Below are 23,299 nucleotides of genomic sequence, written 5' to 3'. Positions count from 1 at the left end.
ACGATAGATTTTTCTCATTCATGAATCTAATATTAGATTCTGTTTGTAAAGTGTTAGAAATTTCAATTTAAAGGACCTAAGTAAGTAAGTAAGAACTGTATCCTTTTTTTTTTAAGTAACCAATCTAGATTGTTTCTCTTTTTATAACAGTGATTTAGCAAATGCCCAATTGATGCCCTCAAATAAGTCACTGAGCCTGAGTAAACCTAGGCTTTGAGACTGATTGTTGCAGTTTATGAAAACTTCCTGAGAGATCAACACCCTGGTTAGGGCCTCTTAGCCAGTCAACAGCTAAATAAGCCAGATGTAACAATCATGGAACCACCCTGAAGAATTCTTCAAGTTATTCAAATTATGGAGACAGCGAAGTGTAGCTTCACCTCTTCCACAGTGCTCCCCTGCAGTTAGTTAACTAGGCAGGGCTGACTTTAACATCTCGAATGGTCTCCATCTTTAGAAAGGCTCAGTCTTGTTCATTTCCAAACTGACAGTTAAAATCCAGTTGACCTCAGGAGAAATAACACATTAGGTCTTTACCATGGACCCCTTAAAACAGGGTTGATTGACAACTAGCCACTGTTGGGAGTGGGTCTAAGCACCCAGAGATGCAGCCAGGAGTGAGGAGGGCACCAAAGCCAAAATTGGTTTAATTCCCTCTCTTTCCGTACGCTTTCAGTGGAGGAAATCGAGGCTTAATGAAGGCAGTGAATTGCCTGAACTCTCAAAGGTCATTGGTGGCGTAACTCAGAAAAGAACTCTATCTGCTCACTCCCAGTCTGTTACCTTTTCACCAACACAGGCTACCTCTTCTTCTGAGTCCCTTAGTGTCTCTAAATCCAGGTTGGAAACAAAGGCCCATCCATGTCTGTCTGCCTTTGCTCACCAGACCCATGTTAAGCGACTAGCTACTACATACATGGCACTTTGCTAGAGGCTGGAATATAAAGATGGATAAGATGTGACCACTGCCTTCTCTGGCCTTCACAGTTTGGCTGATATATAAATAAGCAACAGTAATAAAATATGCTGGTGATATTTTTTCATTCAACACATTTTAGATGAAATAAAATAGTGAGAAAAATAGTTGGCACTGTCTCTGCCCTTCAAATCTTAGAATCTTGAGGGAAAAGAATATTTCAAAAAATTATTAAATAGTCTTTATAAGACTAAAATAAAATAATTCTGCAAACAAATATGAAATAATAATTGTGTCATGTCCTACAATGGAGAGGTTCATGGCACTATGAGAACATGTAATGGGATTCAGCCTGTTCAGGGAGGTTGCTTGAGCTGACAGCTGCAAAAAGGGTTAAATATCCTGAAGTATTTGTGGTAGGGAAGGTTAGAAAGACAATCTAGGCAAAGAGAATGCATGTACCAAGGGACATAGTAGGGGGAATAGCACAAAGGAGGAACTGAAAGAAGGTGAGTGTGACTGAGGCAGAGTGAGCTGCAAGAAAGGGGAGCAGAACCAACCACATAGGGCCTTATCCAAAGAGTGAAGGAAAACCACGAAGTTTAAGTTATTGACAAATATAAGGCATGTTTCATAAACCATTGTTTAGCAAAAGTCATTCAACAGCCCTAATATTGAATAAGCATCTTATTATCCATTCTCACCATCTCATAAAATAACTACTAAAAGATTAGTATGGGCATAAATATGTAACCTTGGCTAAAACTGACAAATTTATTTTTTTTCTCTTCCCCTTTCTTTCTAGAAATCTTTCTAGAAATTGTGAATCGCAGAACCAGTAACAATTATAGCTGCATTTAGTGAATATATACTCTGAGCTTATCTTCTCAACAATTCAGTGAGATGGGTTCTATTTGTAATTCCACTTTATGGAACTGAGGCTTAGACAGGTTAAGTAACTTCTCCAACCACATATAGCAAGCTCATAACGATGAGATTCAAACCAAGTTCAAGTGCTCCCTAAAAATGTTTTCTAAAAAAGCAGAATAATAAAAAGGGGTTACTGGCCTAGATGTTCCACAACGTCTTGTTATTCCTGGTTGATCCCTTGACTAACTGGAAGCTGCTTGCCATTGAACAACTCCCTTTTTAGCACTGTCATTGAGTGGCTTAGAAGCTCTCAACCAGGAAAGACAGATAAAAAGTAGTTAGCTATCTTACTCCACTCTATAAATACCAAGGTGGCATCCATCATCAGAGGTCACTAGAGTATGTTTCCCAACACTGTGACTTTCCTTATATTTTCAAGTGACCTTTCTTGCTGGTCAGAGTTACTGACAGAACTAAATTAGGAAAGTTCATAGTGCTGCTACTGATTATACTAGCCCCCTGAAAGAAATGTATTGCATTCCTGTCCTGACGATTTGTCCCTCTGGAAAGGAAAGAGAATCTGACAGAGCACAACTGCAGGTCTTCCAAATTCCTAAGGAAGATCAGGAGCAGGTTTAAGTCATGTTCCAAATGCATTTCCATCCAGCCTATTATTGGAAATGGAAAAGGTTATACAGTGGGAGCAGCAGCTGAACAACAACGAAAACATGCAGACCCCAAGAATAAGTCTTCATAGGAGGCAGAAGAAGAAAAATATTTGGCTTTGAGGAGAGCAAACTTGAACAACCCAATAATAATTTTGAATCATCTGTATGCAGGGATCCATTCATTCAACAATTTGTTTTAGCATTTTATTCCATTTTAGGCAATTTAGTAGATGCTATGAATACAAAGAAGAATATGTTGGCCCCTCTTTTCAAGTCTGGTGGGACGGGCATACAAGTAAAAAAATTCTTTTTAACTTCTTACAGTGCTCATACCTTAAAAGAATTATATGCAAAGTTCTGCAGGAGAATTTTCTGAATTCTCAGGCCCTTTCCTCTGGAGGCCTCGATTTAGTAACTTTGGTTTGGGGTCCAGAAATCCCACCATCCAAGGAAGCACTGACTTTATTCCACCGGCTTTGGAACACTCACTTTGTTCCAAAGTCAGAGAGAACTGTCTTTTTTCTCTCCACAGTGTAGAGAGAAATGTAGCTGGATCACTAAGAAAGGTTTCGCTGAAGAGGGGACAGCTGAAGTAGGTCCTGAAGAATGAATAAGGACTTGTGAGGAGAAGAGAGTGAATGCTATTTCAGGCCAAAAGGCACAGCTTGGTACAAGGCATGGAGGTAGGAAAGAGCACAGCATGGTCAGGAAAGAGATTCAGGGTGACGGAAGCTAAAGGGAAATGGTGAGGACTGAAGGGAAGGGGGACTGAAAAGATGAGTTAAGGCCAGATGGCAAAGGGCCCTGTTTCTACCCTGTGGAGTATCTGTGTGCAAGACAGACCCAATGCTCATTTTTAAGCATGAGGCTCGTGGACTCTGCAGTCTGACACCCCTAGCAATTAGGCGGAGGATGAAATGGAGCATCAAAAGAAGGACATGTTCACTCAATCCAAAGCATTTGCTGAGTGCCTACTCTGGGCCAGGTATGGTTCCAAGCACTGCGGGTAAAGTGAACAAGATAAATACATTTACTGCCCACATGGAACGTATATTCTACTGGAGGAACCAGACAAAAATATATAAATAATTTGTTTGAAATTGCATTCTCATTTCAGAAAATAAGTGCTATAAAAATAGCCCCAGGTGATGTGATAGAGCAGCCATGGGCTGTGCAGTCAGGGAATGCCTGTCAGAAGGGAACATTGGAGCTAAGACCTGAAAGAGCTAGCCAAGTAAAGACCTGAGGGTAGAAGTGTCTAAGCAAAGGGAATAGCTAATGCAAAGACCTTGAGTTAGAAATAATCTTGGCAGGTTCAAGAAATAACAACAACAAAAAATGTCCACAAGGGTGCAGATGGCTCAGTGGTAGAATACTCACCTACCAAATGGGAGACTGGACTTTGATTTCTGGCCTCTGCCCCTCCCCCCGCCCCCCAAAAAATATGTCAGTGTAGTTGGAGCATAATAAGAAGAGGACAAGAGAGTGATACTAGTGAAATCAGAGCGTTAGACTGAGACTAGAGCAAATGGGCCTGTAGATTAGTTTAGGGTGTAGCTGCAGAAAAAGGCAAAAGCTAAGTTCAGCACTGATAGTGGGTAGTGGGCTTTATGACATGTAAGGACACTGTGAGCATATACTGAAGATTTACTACAAACAGCACTTGTTGCTTTACAAAAAAAGTGGCTTGTAGGAGAGACACAGGACTAAGTCAGATAAATGTAAGAAAGAAATTTTGGATAATAATGGTTATTACACACAAATGATTTATTGAAGGAGATGGTGGTGAAATTTCCCTTCTTACAGTCTGAGAATATTGTCTTGCATCTTTGCAAAACCTTCATATTGCCAGTTCATGGGTAAGGTCACCTTGGCAAGGCATGGTTAATCTAAAAATGAACTTTATGGTACCTGTCTAATCCCCTATTCCTTGGCCTGTAAATCTTGGTAAAGCATTCTGACCTTCTCTGTGGGTGAAAACATTTCTTAATTGATGATGAAAGCATTTCGGAATTTTTTGAAACTCTACCCATGGGCTGGTAGATAAAGGCCTTTTGTAATATATACCAATGAATTTCTACTAAACAGCACTGAGAACAGTTTTGCTATGTTAATATTTTGGGGTGGTTGTTAGCTTAGTGGGTTTTTAATAAAAACCATTTTATTAAAACCATTTCAATTTTATAATTGGTCGACAAGCTTAAATGTGTTGTAGAAGAACCCCTTTAGCTGGAAACAACTAAACTAGATTTAGATACACTGTGAATTTTAAATCCTGACTCCTATAACGTAAGAATGACATGCAGCAAAAGTCCAGTTTATATGGTCCTTGGTTATATCACCATCATGGAGTACCACTGAACTACACATTGTAGATGTTCAATATTGATAACCATGATTTGAAGGGTGTGGAAGGCAACATTACCGAGATGCCCTTTCCAAGCTCTTAGGTCTAGAGAAAACAGGAGCATTTGTAAAATTGCTACTGAACATCACTTAATCTTCACTTTTTCAAAATTCCAATATCAAAATAGGAGGTTGACTGGAATTTAATACCAATTTCATTTTTTCATTTTTCTATTTATACAGTAGGGCTCAGAAATCCATCAGCCAGGAAAGCATCATATGGCAGATCAAGTTCGTGAGTGGTTGATCCTCTTATCCCTTTATTAAGACAATCAAAATGTCTGTAAAGCATATTGTCATTGGGGTTATTTCAGTCATCTTAATGACTCAATCTGCAAACTCATTAAGATGATTGAAATAACCAAATGAGCAATTGTTTCCAAGTTCAGTGACAAAGCAGTATGACTGGGCTGGTTAAGAAGCTCTCTAAGGGAAAGCTGAGCTTGGATCCCCATTCTCACGATGAACTAGGCAGGGTTGTTTTTAGTTCTTGCCTGGGAAATGAAATCCTTTGCCAGATAGCCTGTAAAATTCCTTATGGGTTTCACTTGGATATTATAATAATTTCGATTTTCTTTGGCACTTAGCTGTTAATGTGGTATTGAATGCTAATCAAATTCACTATCTTTACTCATATATCCCTTTACCTTTAACATGTGGTCTCAGGCACATAACAATTAATGAGAGAGCCCCATGTTAACAAAAATAAATAATTACTAAGGCGGTAATGTAGCTTAAGGGCATAGGATTTGGAATTGTGGATTTATTCGTTCAGTCAACAAACATTTACTGAGCACAATTATGTGCCATGCACTAAGCAGAGTGTAGGTGATACTTTATATCACCTACACTATACAATACAGCAGAGAAGATAAATATTAAATAATCAAATTGTGTATACTATACAATACAGCAGAGAAGATAAATATTAAATAATCAAACAATGATTGCATATGCCTGTGAGAAGTGCTGCAAAAGAAAAGTACAGAGGACAGAAGGACCCAATCTCATTGGAGGGTTGGGGAAGAATTTCCTTAAGCGGTGACATTTATGATGAGACCTAAATAAGGAAGATGATTTCTTTAAGGAAAGTGGGAGGATAGATTTATTTAAAAAATTAAAGAGCACATGAAAAGGTTCTAAGGCAGGAAGAAGTGTGAGGCAGTCAGGGAACTAAGAAACAACAAAAGGTTTGTATGGCTTAAGTGTCGTAAATGAGGAGGATTTGGATACAAAATGATGCAGGGGTCACGGGGAGCCTCATTGGCCTTAATAAAGCATTTGGACTTTATTCTAAAAGCAGTGGGAGTCCAATGAAGTTTTTCAAGCAGGAGAGTGACATGATCCAGTTTTCACTTTTCAAATATCACTCTGACTGTAGTGGAAAGCATGAACATAGCAGGGGCAAGAGTGGAGAAAGGAAAACAAAGGAGCATATTTTAATAGTGTGGTGACTTAGATTAGAATGGCAACAATGAAGACAGCAATGGAATCAAGAAATAAAAAGACTGTAGAATTGGCAGAGTGCAATGAAGGAGTGGATTTAAAGTGTGCGGGAGAGAAAGAGGTCAAGGGTGATTCCTTTGTTTCTAGAGGAGTAGCTGAGAGACTAGAGATGCCATTTCCTGTGATAGGGAAAATTGGAGGAGGGACAATTTGCGGAGTGGATTTTGACTGCGTTTGGTCTTGAATGTGTTGCACTTGATGTGCCTGTGAGGCACCCCTATGTCTTGGCTGGAGATTTTAATGTAAGCATCCTCGGGGAATAGTTGATCATTTAAACCATGGAATGGATAAAACTGTAGTTCAGACCCAGGTTTCAGGCCCAGGTCTGCCCCCTTAATTAGCAATATGACCTCAAATAAGTTATTTAATATCTTCAAGTTTCAGCTTTCTCAGACGTACGGAAGGCAATAAGAACAATCCCAACTCCAAAGAGTTATATGATGACTAAATGGATAGATTAATGTAAAACACACAACACACTACAGTACACTTAAAAAGCACCCCCTAAATGTTAATCATTGACCATGACTGAATTTTATTAAATTTCAGTTGCCATCAATTAAAAGATTCCCCACTATTTCATGAGCCTCTAGGAAATAAAAGGCTGATGCCAACTAAACTGTCCAACTAGGCTAAAATGCCATCGATTGTATCATCATTCTGATTTCAGAGATGATAATCTGAAAATTTTTAAATCAATGAAATGTTCCTGCATTTAATACAATGACCTCATAATCCCCCACACTCACCCAGGAGGGTCAATCCTTTATACTTTTTATAGTTCCCTTCAAAGTATACTTTTACCATATCTGCTTTTAAGGCCACCCTGGAAATGCTAGGAAAGAAATGTTGGGGGCTTTGGGAAAAAAAAAAAACTCTTGCAATGCTTTGACCTAAACTATGAAATCCTTCGATGTTACCTTGTTGACAAAGTCCTGGAAAGTTAAACTTCCTCAGGTAGAAGGTCTACCTTGACTCGGTATGGTCCTCCGTGGAGGGTGACCTAATGATGTATATATACAGAGACAGAGTATATTATTATACCAGCCTTGTTTGGGAATCATGTTTAACTTACAGTTAAAACAGAGCCTGGAATACAGTTCCTGATTGGGCAATAACCCAGGTGCCACAGATGTTTGTGGTCTTCTAAAACACCAACCTTCACAGACAGCCTAATCCCTGGCTCTTTCCAATAACATTAAAATCTGCCTTCTCTTCTGTCTCTCTTAATCCCTGCCAGTTTATCAAGGGTAGGGGGTAGCTTTTACCCACTCTGTGGTCTAGGATGGTGTGGGAGGTGCTGAGTCACACACTGGCTGATCAGAGGGGCAGTTGATGGGGGTGAGCCCAAGATTGGTTTACCAGCTATGAGAGCACATAACCCAGGCTCCTTCTGGTGTGGGAGCTGGAGTCCATTCGTGTCATTATTACTCAGTACAGTGAAGTGTCTCGATATTCTTGTGCTAGAAAGGATTTGGTTGCCACTTATTTTTATACATTCATCATTCCAGCACAGAAACTCACATCACTCTATGGCTTTGTAATGTATTCAGGTTTTCGGTTTTGTCTAATTTAGTTTTATCTAATTCACCACATTGGTTCTTTAAATCCGCAGTTGTCTGAGGTTTGGAAAGATCATGATCTGTGTCATTGGTTCTCAAAGTGTAGTGCCTGGAGCACCATCATCCACATTACCAGGGACCTTTTTAGAAAAGCAAATTCTCAGGCCCCTTCCCAGACCGACCAAATCAGAAACCTGGAGATCGGCCCAGCAATCTGGGTTTTAAGAAGACTTCCAGGTAATTCTGATGCCCACCAAAGTTTGAGAACCACTGCTCTAAAGAGCTAAAGCAACCACTTTCTGAACGAATTCACTGGATCAAGGTGAATTAGGGTTCTTGGGAGACTTAGGAAGGCAAAAAACCTATATTAAGTTTACAGCCCTCTCATTGATTGAAAAGAGTAATTCTCCTTAATAGGATCAATTCCTAGGTATTGGATTGATCACTGATATGATCCTCAGGAGGGAGGGGGAGGCCATATTGCAAAGTCCATTGATGTGGGGGTGAAGCAAGCAAGGGAGAGCAGCTATTATTTTCCCCTCTCCCTATCACATCAACATGCAAGTATTTGGAAACTATTTTTTAAAAGGATATTTCTGTGTAGCTTCTAAACATAAGAAACATAGAAACAAATGTTTCTAAACATTTTTTCCTAGAAAAATGCCAAAGAGTACCCAAAAAATGATATTGTATCTCATTCCACTCTATTTGCAGTGTATGTGTCTCTATTAAATTTCTTAAAAACATAATTAGGTCAAAGTCTATATAAAGCTTCATAGTTTGCTTTTTTAACTTACTACTACATCATGAGCATTTTCCTCTGCCAGGAGATTCTTTGCCCCATAAATATGGATGTGCAATTATTTAACCAGCTCCCCCGTTATTAGACATTTAGGATGTTTCCAGTTTTTTAATATTACCAATAGAAATATAAACTTTACTTGAAGCACTTAAATCATTGTTTTCCATTTCTGGTCTTCTCTTTAGAATGAGTAGCTAAAAACTGTAATGACTTGATTAAAATTCTAGATGTATCTTAACAAAATTGCCATCTGGAAAGGTCGAAGTCTGTTTACCCTCTATCCATGAACAGTGAGAAACTTCCTTCTTTAATCAGCAGATCTCTTCCCCTCCGTGTGAGGTTACCTAGGAGCAAAACTCCTTAGCATGACTCATGGGCTGAGTAAACACCATCAAATAAAAAAGACATAATTTCTCCAAGCCTAGACCTTGCAAGGTCACAGTGTCTTCAAAGCTGGGTAGATGTGAAGGAATTAACAGTGGCTTTGCTAATAAATATCTCGCTTGGACAAGGCCACATGAAGGGATGAAGGCTTTAAGCCTTCCTTCAGCCACTTTCTCCAGGAAACCTTTTTTTATTCATTTTTTTGTTTGCTATGCAGAAAAATTTCATTCTTTTCCTTGTGAATATCCTGTTACCCCAGCACCATTTGTTGATTTTTTTTTTTTTTTTTTTTTTTTGGAGTGTATGGACCAGGAATCAACCCCAGGTCTCCTGTATATCAGGTGAGAATTCTACCACTGAACTGCCCATGCACCCCCCTGAGAAGCCATTTTTTAAGGAGTTCCCTGGAAGCTCTTCCTGACAGGTCTAAGCCAGACACTACCCCCAATTCTCTTCCTCTCCACTTGGTAGCAATGCCCACTCTCTTCTGTATCTCAGAGAACTACCACCGTCTTCTCAGTAACTAATTCTGTCCCTAGACAGGCTAGTTCCTGGTAACCGACTGGGGTCTCCTCCTTTCTAAACCTGGCCCTGGGCCTTGGATCTTTTCTTGATTACTTAAAAAATTTCATCTCCTCTCTAGGAATCCCATGCTCTTGGAATTCAGTTAGAATATAACTGCAATGCTAATTTTTTGTTTGTTGTTGTTAAAGTTAGAGATACCCACAGAACCATGCAAAGAATATAAGTTTTTATACTTCTTATTCTTATTTATAAAAGCAAAATATATCCATTTAAAAATTTTTAAAAATGCCTTACTTATGCAAAGCAATTCTAGTTTTTCAAAATGCTCTCAAAAAGCTACTTATCTCCCCCTAAGTGGGACGTGATTCTCAGGGGTGTAAATCTTCCCGGCAACATGGGATATGACTCCTGGGATGAGCCAGGACCCAGCATCATGGGATTGAGAAAGGCTTCTTGACCAGAGCAAGGAAGAGAGAAATGAGACAAAATAAAGTTCCAGTGACTGAAAGATTTCAAACAAAGTTGAGAGGTTATACTGGAGGTTATTCTTATGTATTATATAGATATCCCTTTTGAGTTTATGGTGGTGTATTGGAGTGGCTGGAAGGAAGTACCGGAAACTGTTGAACTGTGTTCCAGTAGCCTTGATCCCTTAAACGATTGTATAACTATGTAGTTTTTACAATGTGACCGTGTGATTGTGAAAACCTTGTGTCTGATGCTTCTTTTATCCGGGGTCTGGACAGATGAGTGAAAAAAATAAGGATAAAAAATAAATAAATAATAGGGGGGATAAAAAGTAAAAAACTGGGTAGATTGCAATACTAGTGGTCAATGAGAAGGAAGAGTAAGGGGTATGGGATGTATGAGTTTGTTCTTTTTATTTCTTTTCCTGGATTGATGCAAATGCTCTAAAAATGATTATGGTGATGAATACACAACTATGTGATGATATTGTGAGCCATTGAGTGTATATGGATGAACCGGATGTGTGTGAAGATTTTTCGATAAAATTTTTTTAAAGCTATTTAATGTGAAATTTTCAAAAATTTTGTAAAGAACTTGGGTCATAAATTATTGCTGTTTGACATAGAAGGAAACAATAACCAGAGTGGCTCTGGGACTTTCCTTATGTCCCAGAGTTAATGGCAGAGCTACACTAGCATCCAAGCCTCCCAACTCCCAATCTTATGTTCTTCCGACCAGATTTTTTGGGGTAGTTTTAAAGTGGGATAGTTCCATATGAAATGCTATATTAAGGAAAAAATAATATTGGGCTATATGATGATTAAAATTTTTCTTTCTACAGCTCCCGAAACAAGATTTACAATGCTACACCCGTTGATGTCCTAGCCCTAAAAAAGAAAATGAGCAGAATGCTCTTTGACCGAGCCATCTGTGCCATCCTTGGCAGCCTGCTGCTCTATATCACAGACCAGGCAGATGGGCCTCAGGGGCCTCGCCAGGCCACATGGGCCCAGGGCAAGGAGAACAAGGTGAACCACAAGCCCGAGCCCCAGGAACCCTCCCGGCGACCTACAAAGTTCCAGCTTCTACAGTCCAAGTTCATGAACACCAACCGGGAGCCTTACATTAAGAAGACCCGGGAGGTGGGGAGGCTGATATTCAAGGACAAGCAGGGGCCCAGTAGAAGCTTTGTGAATGCAACCATCAACAAGCTCCTCGAAAAGACCAAGGACAAAGCAAGCAGTCCTGGGGAGGAAAAGAAATTCTCCACCGAGAAACCTCGGTGGGGCCATTCCAATGGGAAAAGCACTGTGAAAAACATTCTAAAGATATTCTTGGCTGCTGAAGAGAAGGAAGCTAAGGAGAAAGAAGCTCGAGAGACCCCTCCTGCTGGGCAACCGAAAACTGCCAGTGGCATCTTGCCAAAAATCATCAGTAAGAAGAACTCGGTCCTGTCCAAGTTGAAAGAAAAGTTTGAACAAACTAGTTCTCTTTGCTCAGAGGCCAATGTGTTGCTTCTCCGTAAAGAGGAGCGAAAGAAAAAGAACCTGCAAAGGAAGAAAATGTACAGGCCAGAGATCCGGGTGCTCCACACGGCAACCATGGTCAGCACCTGCCTGAAAACGCCCGTAGCCTGGTATCTGGCCTGCACAGATGAGCCCACACCAGCCTTCAGCATCGCCACTGTCGTCTGCAGCCCCAGGAGCTGGCTGTCACACTGCGCTAAAATTAGTCACTCCAATTTTAGAAGTGTGCCAAGAAGAGAAACAAGCTCGTCCTCCAACATGGGGGAATTTGAGCCCCATGGGAATAAAATAACAGAAAAGGGGCCACTCGATAGAGTGCCCCATGGACAGATGGAACCCACACAAGCCTTGAAGCCCAAGGTGATGGCTGGTCTAGAGGACCTTGCTCCTCTGAAAAGAGCTTTCCCCAGTGCTACTCTTGATTGTCTTCCCCAGTTAAACACTTATTCTGCTTTCTGCAAAAGCAAAGCCCTTCCAGACCACACTCCGGGATTATCTCCACTCCACTCAGTCAACCAGAGGAGCACTGGATTAGACGGATGTGATAAAACGATGGAACTGCAGAGGGGAGGTGGTGCTGCACAGGGCTTAGGGGAGGCTGGCTTATGTATAGAATTTCCTCATTCAGGTGAAGCGTTTGCAGTCCCATCACCTAGGCTCCCTGTTGAGGGAGTAGGGGAAATTCCTGACATTACCATGACCGTATGCAGCTCAGAGGACGAAACAGAGAGAGCAATGGCAGACTCAGAAAGAGATCCCCTCTTTGCCATCCAAAAGTATTTCCCAGAACAAAAAGTACTAGGACATATTCCACCACTTAACACCCCAGCAGTCCAGGCTGCTAGGCGAGCGCAGTGTTCCATGGAGGCCCCACAAATAACTGTCCAACTTCCAGTGGTTTATGAAATGCCACCCACTCCTGTCACTCTGCAAAATGCATCAGGCAGTGAAGACAAATATATTAATATTTTTGGAGGAGAGAATGTAACTGAGAATGCAGAGACATTATTTCCCATTATGACTGAGAATAAAAGGGATAACCAAGCTACAGTGAAACCAAGCAAGCCTTCCAAGATACCAGCAAAACTCAGTTCTTCTTCAAAGCAAGTGTCCCAGGCAGATCCAAAGCTTACACCATTAAGAGAAGCTGCTAGTTTTGATCGTAATATCCCCAAGATAGTTCTGACGTCAAAACCTCAAAACAATTCCACTGGAGAAAAGGAAGACAAATACAGCTTTGAAAAATCAAATAATTTCAAGATTCACGATGATACTTATGAGCTCAATGATGATAAACATCAGTTGCCAGAATACAATGAAATACCAATAACTGACAATGGTACCACATCAAATTATTCCACAACATCGAAGAATAGTCTAGGAGGAAATACCTGCCTTAACTCTGACAGTCAGCAACTGCCTTCTTCCAATAAAAGAAATTTGATGGGCATCTCAGCATTGCTAGCAGGACCATCGAAGGATTGTTTGATGTCTGAGAGTTTTACCCCAATGAGCAAGAATATTCTGTGTGAGCAAGAAGACTGTAAAAGGTCACCATTAACAGGTTTTGGTCAGTCCCTAAAGATTGCAGAAGGAAGTACCAACCATGATTTTGGCAAGAACAAACACTCCTCATTAAATGAACTACCCAAACCAAGTATCAAAGCCTTCAAGGAGATGGCATCTGTAGGGAGTGTCAATAGTCATACAATGCCATCACTTGATAACACTCTAAACCCTAAAAGTAATATGGCAGAAGAGGCGAATACTTTGGACAAGGAAGAATACAGAACATCATCAAGTCATTTTTCCACTAAAGAGAATAGCCTTGTAGGAGAGGATCTCCCTTATGAGCCTAGCAAGCACCATTTGTTGGCACAAAGTGGATCCTCAAAACACGGAAAGAGTCAATCAGCAGAAAGAAATATCTTCAGTGACACAAAGCCATGCCAGTCTTCACCATCAGGGTACCAGATATTTCACTCAAACGAAGCCTCAGCTGCTAATAGCCAGCTTATGTTTGACAAGTCCCAATTATGTGTTTCGAATGAATTGGCAGAAAGCAAAAATAATACAGCAGTAGAAAGCAGAAACAGTATGACCAGGGAAGGAAAGCCTTTGGGTAATAACTTGAAGTCTCAAATTCTAACTTCAAATTATTCCAGACCAAGCATGGAAAATAGTGCTGCAGAGTCTCCCTGCCACAGTTTTGGCAAGCAGCAATTACCTTCTTTGAGTCAACAGGCAAAGGACAAAAAGTACATTGTGTCAGGAAAACAACTTTCTTTTGACAAGGATAGTTTCCATCCATTTTCCATGTTGCCATCAACAGAAGAAGTAACGTGTGTGAATAGAGCATCCAGGGAGCAGAAGAATCCGAATCTTCAAACACAGCTGTTATCTTCAGGAACTGTATTGTCCAAGCACAAGGCTGATGTCCCTGAGGAAAAGAACTTGATAAATAAAGTTAAGGAAAGTCAACTGGCACTGGCAAGCTTAGGGAGCCAAAAAAACCACGACGAACAAGAGAAAAATATCTCAAGTAATGTGAGATTACACCAGACTCAACAGCAAGATGACTCTGGAAAAAAGAAAATGGCATCTTACAGTGAGAAGTCTATGCTATACACTGCTAAAAAGCCTCAGACACAAGCATCAAATAATTTGGCAGGGAATGAAAAGATGCCTGCTGAAATGAAGAATTCCTTCCAACATGTTGAGAAAGGTGAAGGACATTTATCAGGAGAGCTGGGGGGTAACGTAACTAACCCAACTCAGAGAAGTGATGCCCAAGCTGAGAAGAACAAATCAACACTTTTGGGGGAGCCAGGGAAGCCAGGAAACCTCGTTGCTCAGGGACAACAAAAAGGAAAGGAAAAGGCCAAAGAAAACAAGATGGTGTCACATGATGTGGAGCAGCCCAAAAGCAGTATAGTAGAAGTAAAGCTCATTGCTGAGAAAAGTGGGCTTTACCAAAAAACAGCACCCAGTGATGGTTGGAAGATGGAACAGGGCACACACCACACACCAGTAGAAAACCAACCCAACACAAGCAAAAACAAAACACCTTCTCACCAGAAGCTGAAAAAATCTTACCTTGAGAAAAGATCTGCAATACCCATGCCTGACTCTGGTGGGTGCCAGACACCTGTCCCTGTCCAGGGGCAGCTTCCAAATACTCCCAAGAGAGAGAAAGACATTTGGGACCAAATAGATAATGTAGAAGACAAAAAACACAGAAAGTTGGCAAAATTGGCAAAGTACAAAGCACAAAGCTTCAGTGACCAAGAGTCCTTTGATTTATCCTTTAGACCAACAACTATTAGAGCCAATGATACATTCGAATTTCCAAAATAAGATACACCACAAGTCTCTGAATAATGGATATTTCTAATATTTCAATATCTGCTTGTCATTTATATAGTATTATATTTTTTTCTGCCTCCAAATTATCAGTTCTTTGAACTTCTTTATATAGAGATTTTGTTTTAAATTTTTTCTTTCACTTTTACATGAACTATGTCTTGAAAAAGTTTGGTACACTTTTAGGAAGGGGAGGGACTTCTTGCCTACAAATGTTGTGAACAGCGAAGTTTTTTCTCTGGAGATTTGTAAAATAATGCTTACTTAGACTGAAGAATATACCAAACGACCTGAGGTTTGGTTGGTTCCTATATGATCCTTTTAATTTATGTGCTTTTTAAAAATTTTATTTACAAACATCTTCATTTGAAAATTATCTAAGCATTCGTTATTAATTTTACACAAAACGATTTTTTTTTTAGCACTTGTAAAGTTTTGGTGCTGAACGTCTATTTATATTTGTCCATTTCTTCACCTCTTTGGGGAAACCCATTCTTTAAGATACTTTTCAGCCTCGTACATTTAAGGACCAGCTATGGTCTTTAAGGACCTTTTACCCCTTGCAAAGCCATTGGCAGACAGACACGGGCACCTTGGGCCTTGGGCCTCGCCTCGCTCAGGCACAGCCTGCTGCTGTAGCCTCATGCTGCACCCTGGGCATGGCCCCAGTCAGGCGTGTAGCCTGCAAAGCATGCAAAGTCAAAAACTTGTGAACGCAAAAGGACTGTTTGTTAAACACCAAATGTCCGTAGCCCCCCATATTTTGAAAAAAAAAAGGGGAAAAGCTTCAGTTTGCCACAGACTTCTAAGTTGATGGCCAAGATCCTTTATACACTCTCCAGCCAGAACCGACGGTCCAAGAGATGGTTGAAACGTGAAATGCAGACGTTTGAAAGCTCCGTGTCCCTCCTTAGGAAGGCCTAATGACTCCAGGAACTCACGGGACTGGAACAGAATCAACCAGGGAAATGCCTATATTCATCTCAAAGAAAAGTATTGACGTGGCCTTGTAGGGAGATTAAATGTACACTGTTTTGAGGTGCACGATTCCAAGAAAGCTTTTGTTTTTGAAAATTGATGCGGTGAGGAAAACCAAATGTCACACAATTTCCCTCTTTTACCCTTATAATAGTGCCTCTCCTGCTGCTATTGTGTGTGTCAGGGGCCTGTGGACTGGTGTCAGTGATGTTGATGACATGAAAGACTGTTATCTTATCCTGCTGGTGCATTCCTAAAAGAGCACAGAAGAGTTTCCTACCATTGCCTGAGAGGTGATGTACTCCAACTTTTTTTAGTTATTGAGATAATTTTAGTTTAAGTTTAAAAAACTTAAAATGAAATCAAACTTAATTTCATTTTAAGTTTAAAATACTTGAATATTGTATAAAAGTATAAAGAAGAAGCTAATTCTATTATCTTAAGATAATTATTAATACTTTTGTTGTCTTCTTTTTCAAGCTTTCTCCCCAGCAGTTATTTTAAAGCACACACAGGGATCACATCTTGTATATAGCTTCAAAATCTTAATGTTACAGCTTACTCATTTTTCCAGGTCATTAAGTAGTCTTTGAAAACCTGATTTAGAAGGTTGTACTATCAGTTATATGGATACACCACAGTGGCTGTATTTTAAAAATGAATTGATGTCATGGAATAATTCTATTGGCCAGCACTTTTTTTTAATGATGTAGCCTCTCTGCAGAAAATTAATATCTGCCTTTTGAAGATTGCTTGATGCTACCTTCGCAACCTAGCAATTTTCAAAAACAATCTCCCCTCACACTGAAGAACATACCTTGATGCATGTTATAATCCTTTTTAATTTTCCAAATGGAATTATTTATTTAAAGGAAGGCTTGAAAGGGCATTGACTAAGAACTTGGTTTGTTAGTTATTATTTTCCTCTGTTGCCGCAAGGCTCTGGGCCTCCTGGCTCTCTCTTCAGTTGAGGCAACATCTGCCCAATCTAACAGCCAATTAGAAAAAATTTACGATTGCTTAAGTGGCACTAAGCTTTGGAGAAGTGCACTGCTAATCAGGAGTTATAAAGTCCATACAAATAAGCTATTCTTTGTCTAAGGACAAGGGCTTCAAGTTTCATTCAGTTCTCGCCCTCTCCAATCAAGCAATTAATTTAAAATCTGACAGATTAGAATCTTCCTCAACAAAAACAACAGACAAATCAGAAGGCTGAACAGGAAGGCCTGGAATGGAATGGAGTCTGAATCAGGAGTTGGAAGCCCACTCCTCAACCTGCTGGCCACTATGAGTTCACCATTGTCATCCCACCACTTAGAACCTCAGGTTCTTCATCTGTGAAAATGGGGAGAGCAGTACTGCCTTGCTATTTCATAGGGGTTTCCTGTTTGTTTTGTTTTCTTTTTTTTTTTTTAGTCACATATGAGTTGGTATGTGTGAAGGTACTATTATCTTTATATTCAGTATCGGGGAATAACTGCTCTGCATGTTTAGAAAATTGGTTTCCCATCTTCTGATAAGGAGTCTCTCTGAAGGGCTCTTCATCAGTTGCATTTCACCTCCTATTCAGAGTTGCTGGGGTTGCTGTGAATGTAATGGCAAAGGTCACTTGCTTTGGTGCAGCTTAACCTCTGCCTTTGAGAGAGATGAAGCGCTCCCTTTCTCTCCAAAGAACAGAGTGGGGCTAAAGTGTGGTTCATTGTGAACTTCACCCCAAGAGTTAAGGTGAAACCTTCACCTAGAATTTAGGGATTTGACCTCTTGAAGTGCACAACTCAGGAGGCTCATGAAATAAATCGGTAGAGAAGAATGCTAACACAGAGCCCGACAGATGCTGGTTGGCTTTTTCTGTCATGTTGACAGCACATGCACAGACCCAGAGATGACCTGTGTTTGAACTGGTAAGGCGGCCTGGTGCTGTACCGCGCCTGTGCAGGGGGGTTCAGCTACCACGCCTGGTTTGCTATAATTTTATTTTTTTATTTATGCTGTGCTTTTTTTCCCTCAGAGTATTTGAGGCAATGTTTGCCAAAGAGCATGATGAAAGACTGAGGTGATAAAAATATTATATACACTGTGTGTTCTCTTTTTTTAAAATAAGAAGTAGTGTTATTTATGTTGCTATTTTTAAATAGACCAGAAACTCTATTGGAGAATGTATTGAGTGGTATTATTTTAGCTGGTGGAAAAAATAATCAGTATCTCCTCCAGATTACAGCGTTAGAAGAGTTGTACACAGAGTCCCTTTTGTAACTGGCTGGCAAGTACACTCCAGCATTTGTACCCATGCCAGCAAGTCCACCTGTTTGGCTAGATGAGTCCCTTCTTGATTTACCAAACATGGCTCGATGTTACACTGCCCTTGTTACTTAAAAGCTGAAGCTGCACTTGTGTATAAAAAAAAAAAAAAAAGTTTAGTAAGTTATTTTTCATGGCACAATAATGGTTGGTATAAGTTCACATTTATTCAAGACCATAAAAATCAGAAAGTAGCTCACCAAAATAGGTATTTACATTACAAGTACGACTGTCATTTTTGCAAAAGGAAGAGCCACAAGCCTTCCTAAAGCCAGCCTGAGCCTTGGGTTTAAACAACTATTGAGAAAAGGTGTGGTAAACGACAGAGGGCTTTTTAAATAAAACTCAATATTTAAAAACAAAAATATATATATTTATTTTACCCTTGTAGTTTAATTTTTAGTTAACCTATTTGATTTTGTGTAATTCAGGAGTTTATTTATTTATACCTTATTGCAGTCTTTTACAATTCCTTCCACTGTTTACAGGCTCATCTATAGATATGAAAGAAAATAGTTTCCTGAGTAAACACACTTATAGGTGACTTGTGTAGTAAACATTCTACAATTAAAAATTATGACAGTGCAATTGTATTTAAGGCACTCCATCATGGAATGTCATTGTTTAGAATTTTGAAACTTCAGTATTGCTTCCTTATTTTTGTAATGAGGGGATCTTTGCCATTGGAATTATGACCTTATAATTGTGTATTAATCTACAGCTGTTGTTTATTCTATTTTTTCCTCGTCTGTATATAAACAACTCTAAAATTACTAAATATATTTTGTTGTATTCTCTCTTTTTAATTTTTACTAACTTTATTTACTTAGAAATAATTTTTAAAAAGAAATAAAATATATTGACAATTACAAATCTCTTCTTTGCATCTTGGAAGGGGTTGCATAAATGAGACTAGGAGTTTCATGTCAGAAAGTTGCCATTATGACAAGGAGCAAGATTGTCACATGGGGCCTAACAGCAGGAGACAGACGCCATGGTGTGCAGAGATTCAGATCAGCAGGTTTTCCACACCAGCAGGAGCAACTCTATCAGAGAGAAGAAAGAGACTGTCCTCCCCTACCAGCAGCAACAGTTCTACCAAAGAGAAGAAAGAGACTCTCTTCCAGGAACCCCAAAGGCACGGGAGGAGAATTCTCCTTATGATAATCTTAGCAAAAACACAGCAACACCTTTCCTACATATATTATATAGGTAGAATTAAAGAATTAATCTGCCTGCTAACAAGGCAAGGCCACATGTAGATGTAGTATGTGGGCACTTCACAGAGGACACCAGGCTCTGTTGGCCTAGAAAGCCAGAGAGCACACCTCGGAGATGCTCAGAGGAAGACAGCATGGAATATGTTGCAAAAAGAACACGGATCAGAGATATGTTAGTCAGGGTTCTCTAGAGAAACAGAACCAACAGGAGAGATCTATAAATATGAGATTTATAAAGGTGTCTCACGCTCTCATGCAGTTGTGGGAATGGAGGAGTCCAAAATCTGCAGGGCAGGCTGTAAAGCTGCTGGTTCCAATGAAGGGTCTGGATGAACTTCACAGGAGAGGCTCACTGGTAGAAGAAGCAATGAAAGAGTTTCTTTTCTCCCTTAAAAAATCTCCAACTGATTGGATTATCTCATTGTGGGGAACATGCCTTAGTTGATCGCAGATGTAATCAACCACAGATGCAATCAACTGACTGATGATTTAATATACCAGCCTTCTTATTTATTAACCAGCCACAAAATATCCTTGCAACAATGGTCAGGCTAGTTCTTGCCTGACCAGACAGCTGGGCATAATCACCTTACCAAATTGACACCAGAACCTAACCATCACAGTTCACCACTGTCAACTTTACAGTGACAGTGTAAAGTTGAAACACACTTGAAACACACTTAATTTCCAAATAGAACACAATAACAGATATAAATTTCACCTAACAATACTCAACAGCTCTGCCTACAACCAGAAACATGCGACATCTCTCCAGAATTGGGTGTAAGTCCTTAGGTAACATTCACTCTTTCACTTCATATCCTATGATTTAAATACTATAACATGAACAATACAACTTATGTCATATGATAAGAGAAAAACAAGATGTTTGCTTATGTATAAATCAAACATACTGATAACAACTCAGGGAAGAAATACTGATACAATCACAGTCCTCATTTCTGTAACTGGTCATGTGGTCATAGTTCATACTTATCACTACCGTCTTCTACCCATTCCAAGTTTCCTTTACCCTCAGCAAGCACTTCAGCTAGTCATGGTTCTTTGCTATGTGGGGTGACTCAGACCTCCTTTCCTGAAGTTTCTGGGCCATTGGCAGTTCTGCCTGGATTGGGTTGTTGCAGTTTTCCATTGACTTTAATCACAAGGCATCGTAGTATAAGGGATGCCCTACAGGATCTCCTGTATTCCAGGAAAGCTCTTCTTTACCTCAGTTGTGTAGCTGCAGTCTTAGTTCCCTTGATTGTCAGGATCAATCACCCCAGACAGAAGAGTAGTCCCATTTCATATCTGTTGATTCAGTGGCAGGAGAAGCCCAAAATGGCCAGGTGGCAGTTTTAACTTCCAGTTAGATGGAATCATTGTTGTGTCTTCTGGTAGGAGCACTCCTCCTTTTGGAATTAAGACCTATAGACCAGTAGAGCTTAAAGTTTAAGAGATAGGAGGCAAAAATTGTCCTAGTAGATCATTAGGGGTGATAGTGAATGGTGCCACTCCCATTTCCACCCTTTGATTCTTGGACCTACACGAAACAGCACTATACAGAGGCTGCTGATTCAGAGCATACACAGCTTCCTGGAGAACATTGCCCCAGCTCTGCAAGGTATTGCCAACCTAGTTATAACCATAATTGGGTCCCGTCAAACCAGCTTCCTCTGGATAATAGGAAATATGGTAAGACCAGAGAATTCCATGAGCATGTGCCCATTCCTGCACTTCATTTACTGTGAAGTGGTTTCCTTGATCAGAAGCAATGCTATATGAAATATCATGATGGTGGATAAGGCATTCCAGAATTCCCATATGGTAGTTTTTGCAGAGGCTTTGTGTGCAGAGTATGTAAACCCATATCCAGAGTATGTCTATTCCTGTTAGAATAAATCACTGCTCCTTCCATGATGGAAGTGATCCAAAGTAATCAACCTGCCACCAGGTAGCAGGCTGATCACCTCGGGAAATGGTGCCACATCAGAGACTGAGTATGAGTCTCTGCTGCTGCCAAATTGGGCACTCAGAAGTGTCTGTAGCCAGGTTGGCCTTGGTGAGTGGAAGTCCATGTCACTGAACCCATGCATAACCACCATCCCTAGCATCATGCCCACTTTGTTGATGAGCCCATTGAGCAACGACAAGAGTAGCTGAGGAAAGAGGATGACTTGTACCCACAGGGATGGGTTATCTAATCCACATGATTATGAAAATCTTCCTCTGCTGAAGTCATCCTCTGGTGAGCATTCACCTGGGACACAAATATCTTCATGATCTTTGCCTACTCAGAAAGGTCTCTCCACATGCCTCTTCCCCAGACCTCTCTGTCACCAATTTTCCAATCATACTCCTAAGTTCTTGACCATACAGCCAAACCATTAGCAACAGCCCATGAGTCAGTATACAAATGCACCTCTGGCCAGTTCCCCAAACAAGCAAAAACCAGCTGCACTGCTTGAAGTTCCACCCACTAGGAGGATTTCCCCTCACCACTGTCCTTTAAGTCATCCCAGAATGGGCTGTCGTGCTGCAGCTGTACACTTCTGGTGGTCCCTGCACATCATGCAGAACCATCTGTAAACCAAGCCCGAGTTTCCTTTTCCTCAGTGATCCGACTGTAAGGATCTCCCCAACAGGTTATGGTTCTGATCTAGAAAAGAGAAAGTAATGCAGCAAGAATGGGAGCCATCGGCATTTAGGCCACTTTGTCATGTAACTTACTTGTGTCTTCAGGACCTTCTTGAGTCCTGTCTCTAATATACCATTTCCATTTCATGGATGGAGTGCTGCTGCACAAACCCACCTTTATGGCTTGGTGAGTCAGACAGCACCCAGCTCATGATAAGCAACTCAGGTCTCACAGTAACTTGTTGACCCATGGTTAAGTGTTCAGTCTCTACTAAGGCCCAGTAGCAGGCTAAAAGCTGTTTCTCAAAAGGAGAGTAGTTATCTGCAACAGACTGTAAGGCTTTTGTTCCAAAATCCTAAGGATCTGCATTGTGCCTCTCCTAAAAGGGCCTGCCAAACCTAAGAGTCACCCCCAGAGAACCTCTTTTGTTGCTCAGATGTGGCCTCTCTCTCTCAGCCAACTCACTGCCCTCCCCCTCTCTATGTGGGACATGACTCCCAGGGGTGTGGACCTTCCTGGCAACATGGGACAGAAATCCTAGAATGGGCTGGGACTCAGCATCAAGGGATTGAGAAAGCCTTCTCGACCAAAAGGGGGAAGAGCGAAATGAGACAAAATAAAGTGTCAATGGCTTAGAGATTCCAAACAGAGTCAAGAGGTTATCCTGGAGGTTATTCTTATGCATTATATAGATATCACCTTTTTAGTTAAGGCATAATGGAGAGGCTGGAGGGAACTGCCTGAAAATGTAGAACTGTGTTCCAGTAGCCATGTTTCTTGAAGATGATTGTATAATGATATAGCTTTTGCAATGTGACTGTGTGATTGTGAAAACCTTGTGTCTGATGCTCTTTTTATCTACCTTATCAACAGATGAGTAAAACATATGGATTAAAAATAAATAAATAATAGGGGGAACAAATGTTAAAATAAATTTAGTAGATTGAAATGCTGGTGATCAGAGAGGGGGAAGGGTAGGGGGTATAATATGTTTGAATTTTTTTCTTCTTTGTTTTTATTTCTTTTTCTGGATTGATGCAAATGTTCTGAGAGGTGATTGTGGTGATGAATATACAATTATGTGATAATATTGTGAGTTATAGCTTATATACCAAGAATAGAATGATCATATGATAAGAATGTTTGTGTTTGTATATTGTTATGTTTTA

At 40.3% G+C, this 23,299-nt stretch overlaps 1 protein-coding gene across 2 annotated transcripts in view; it reads left to right on the top strand.

The window, feature by feature from the left end:
- The window catches only part of ADPRHL1 (ADP-ribosylhydrolase like 1), a 63,283-nt gene extending 44,879 nt beyond the window's left edge, over positions 1-18,404 (top strand). The window contains exons 1-3 of one of the 2 annotated variants that reach the window (XM_077158747.1): positions 3,721-4,175; positions 5,044-5,095; positions 10,949-18,404. In XM_077158747.1, the coding sequence (XP_077014862.1) occupies positions 11,007-14,990 (3,984 nt within the window). In that variant the 5' untranslated portion in view covers positions 3,721-4,175; positions 5,044-5,095; positions 10,949-11,006 and the 3' untranslated portion in view covers positions 14,991-18,404. Of the gene's footprint in view, positions 1-3,720; positions 4,176-5,043; positions 5,096-10,948 lie in introns of those variants that run through there. The other variant, XM_077158746.1, reaches the window with a different exon arrangement.
- The last annotated feature ends 4,895 nt before the right edge of the window (positions 18,405-23,299 follow it).

Source organism: Tamandua tetradactyla, chromosome 4 (assembly GCF_023851605.1).
Source record: "Tamandua tetradactyla isolate mTamTet1 chromosome 4, mTamTet1.pri, whole genome shotgun sequence".
Classification (NCBI taxonomy): Eukaryota; Metazoa; Chordata; class Mammalia; order Pilosa; family Myrmecophagidae; genus Tamandua; species Tamandua tetradactyla.
This window is presented reverse-complemented; position numbering and strand designations above follow the sequence as displayed.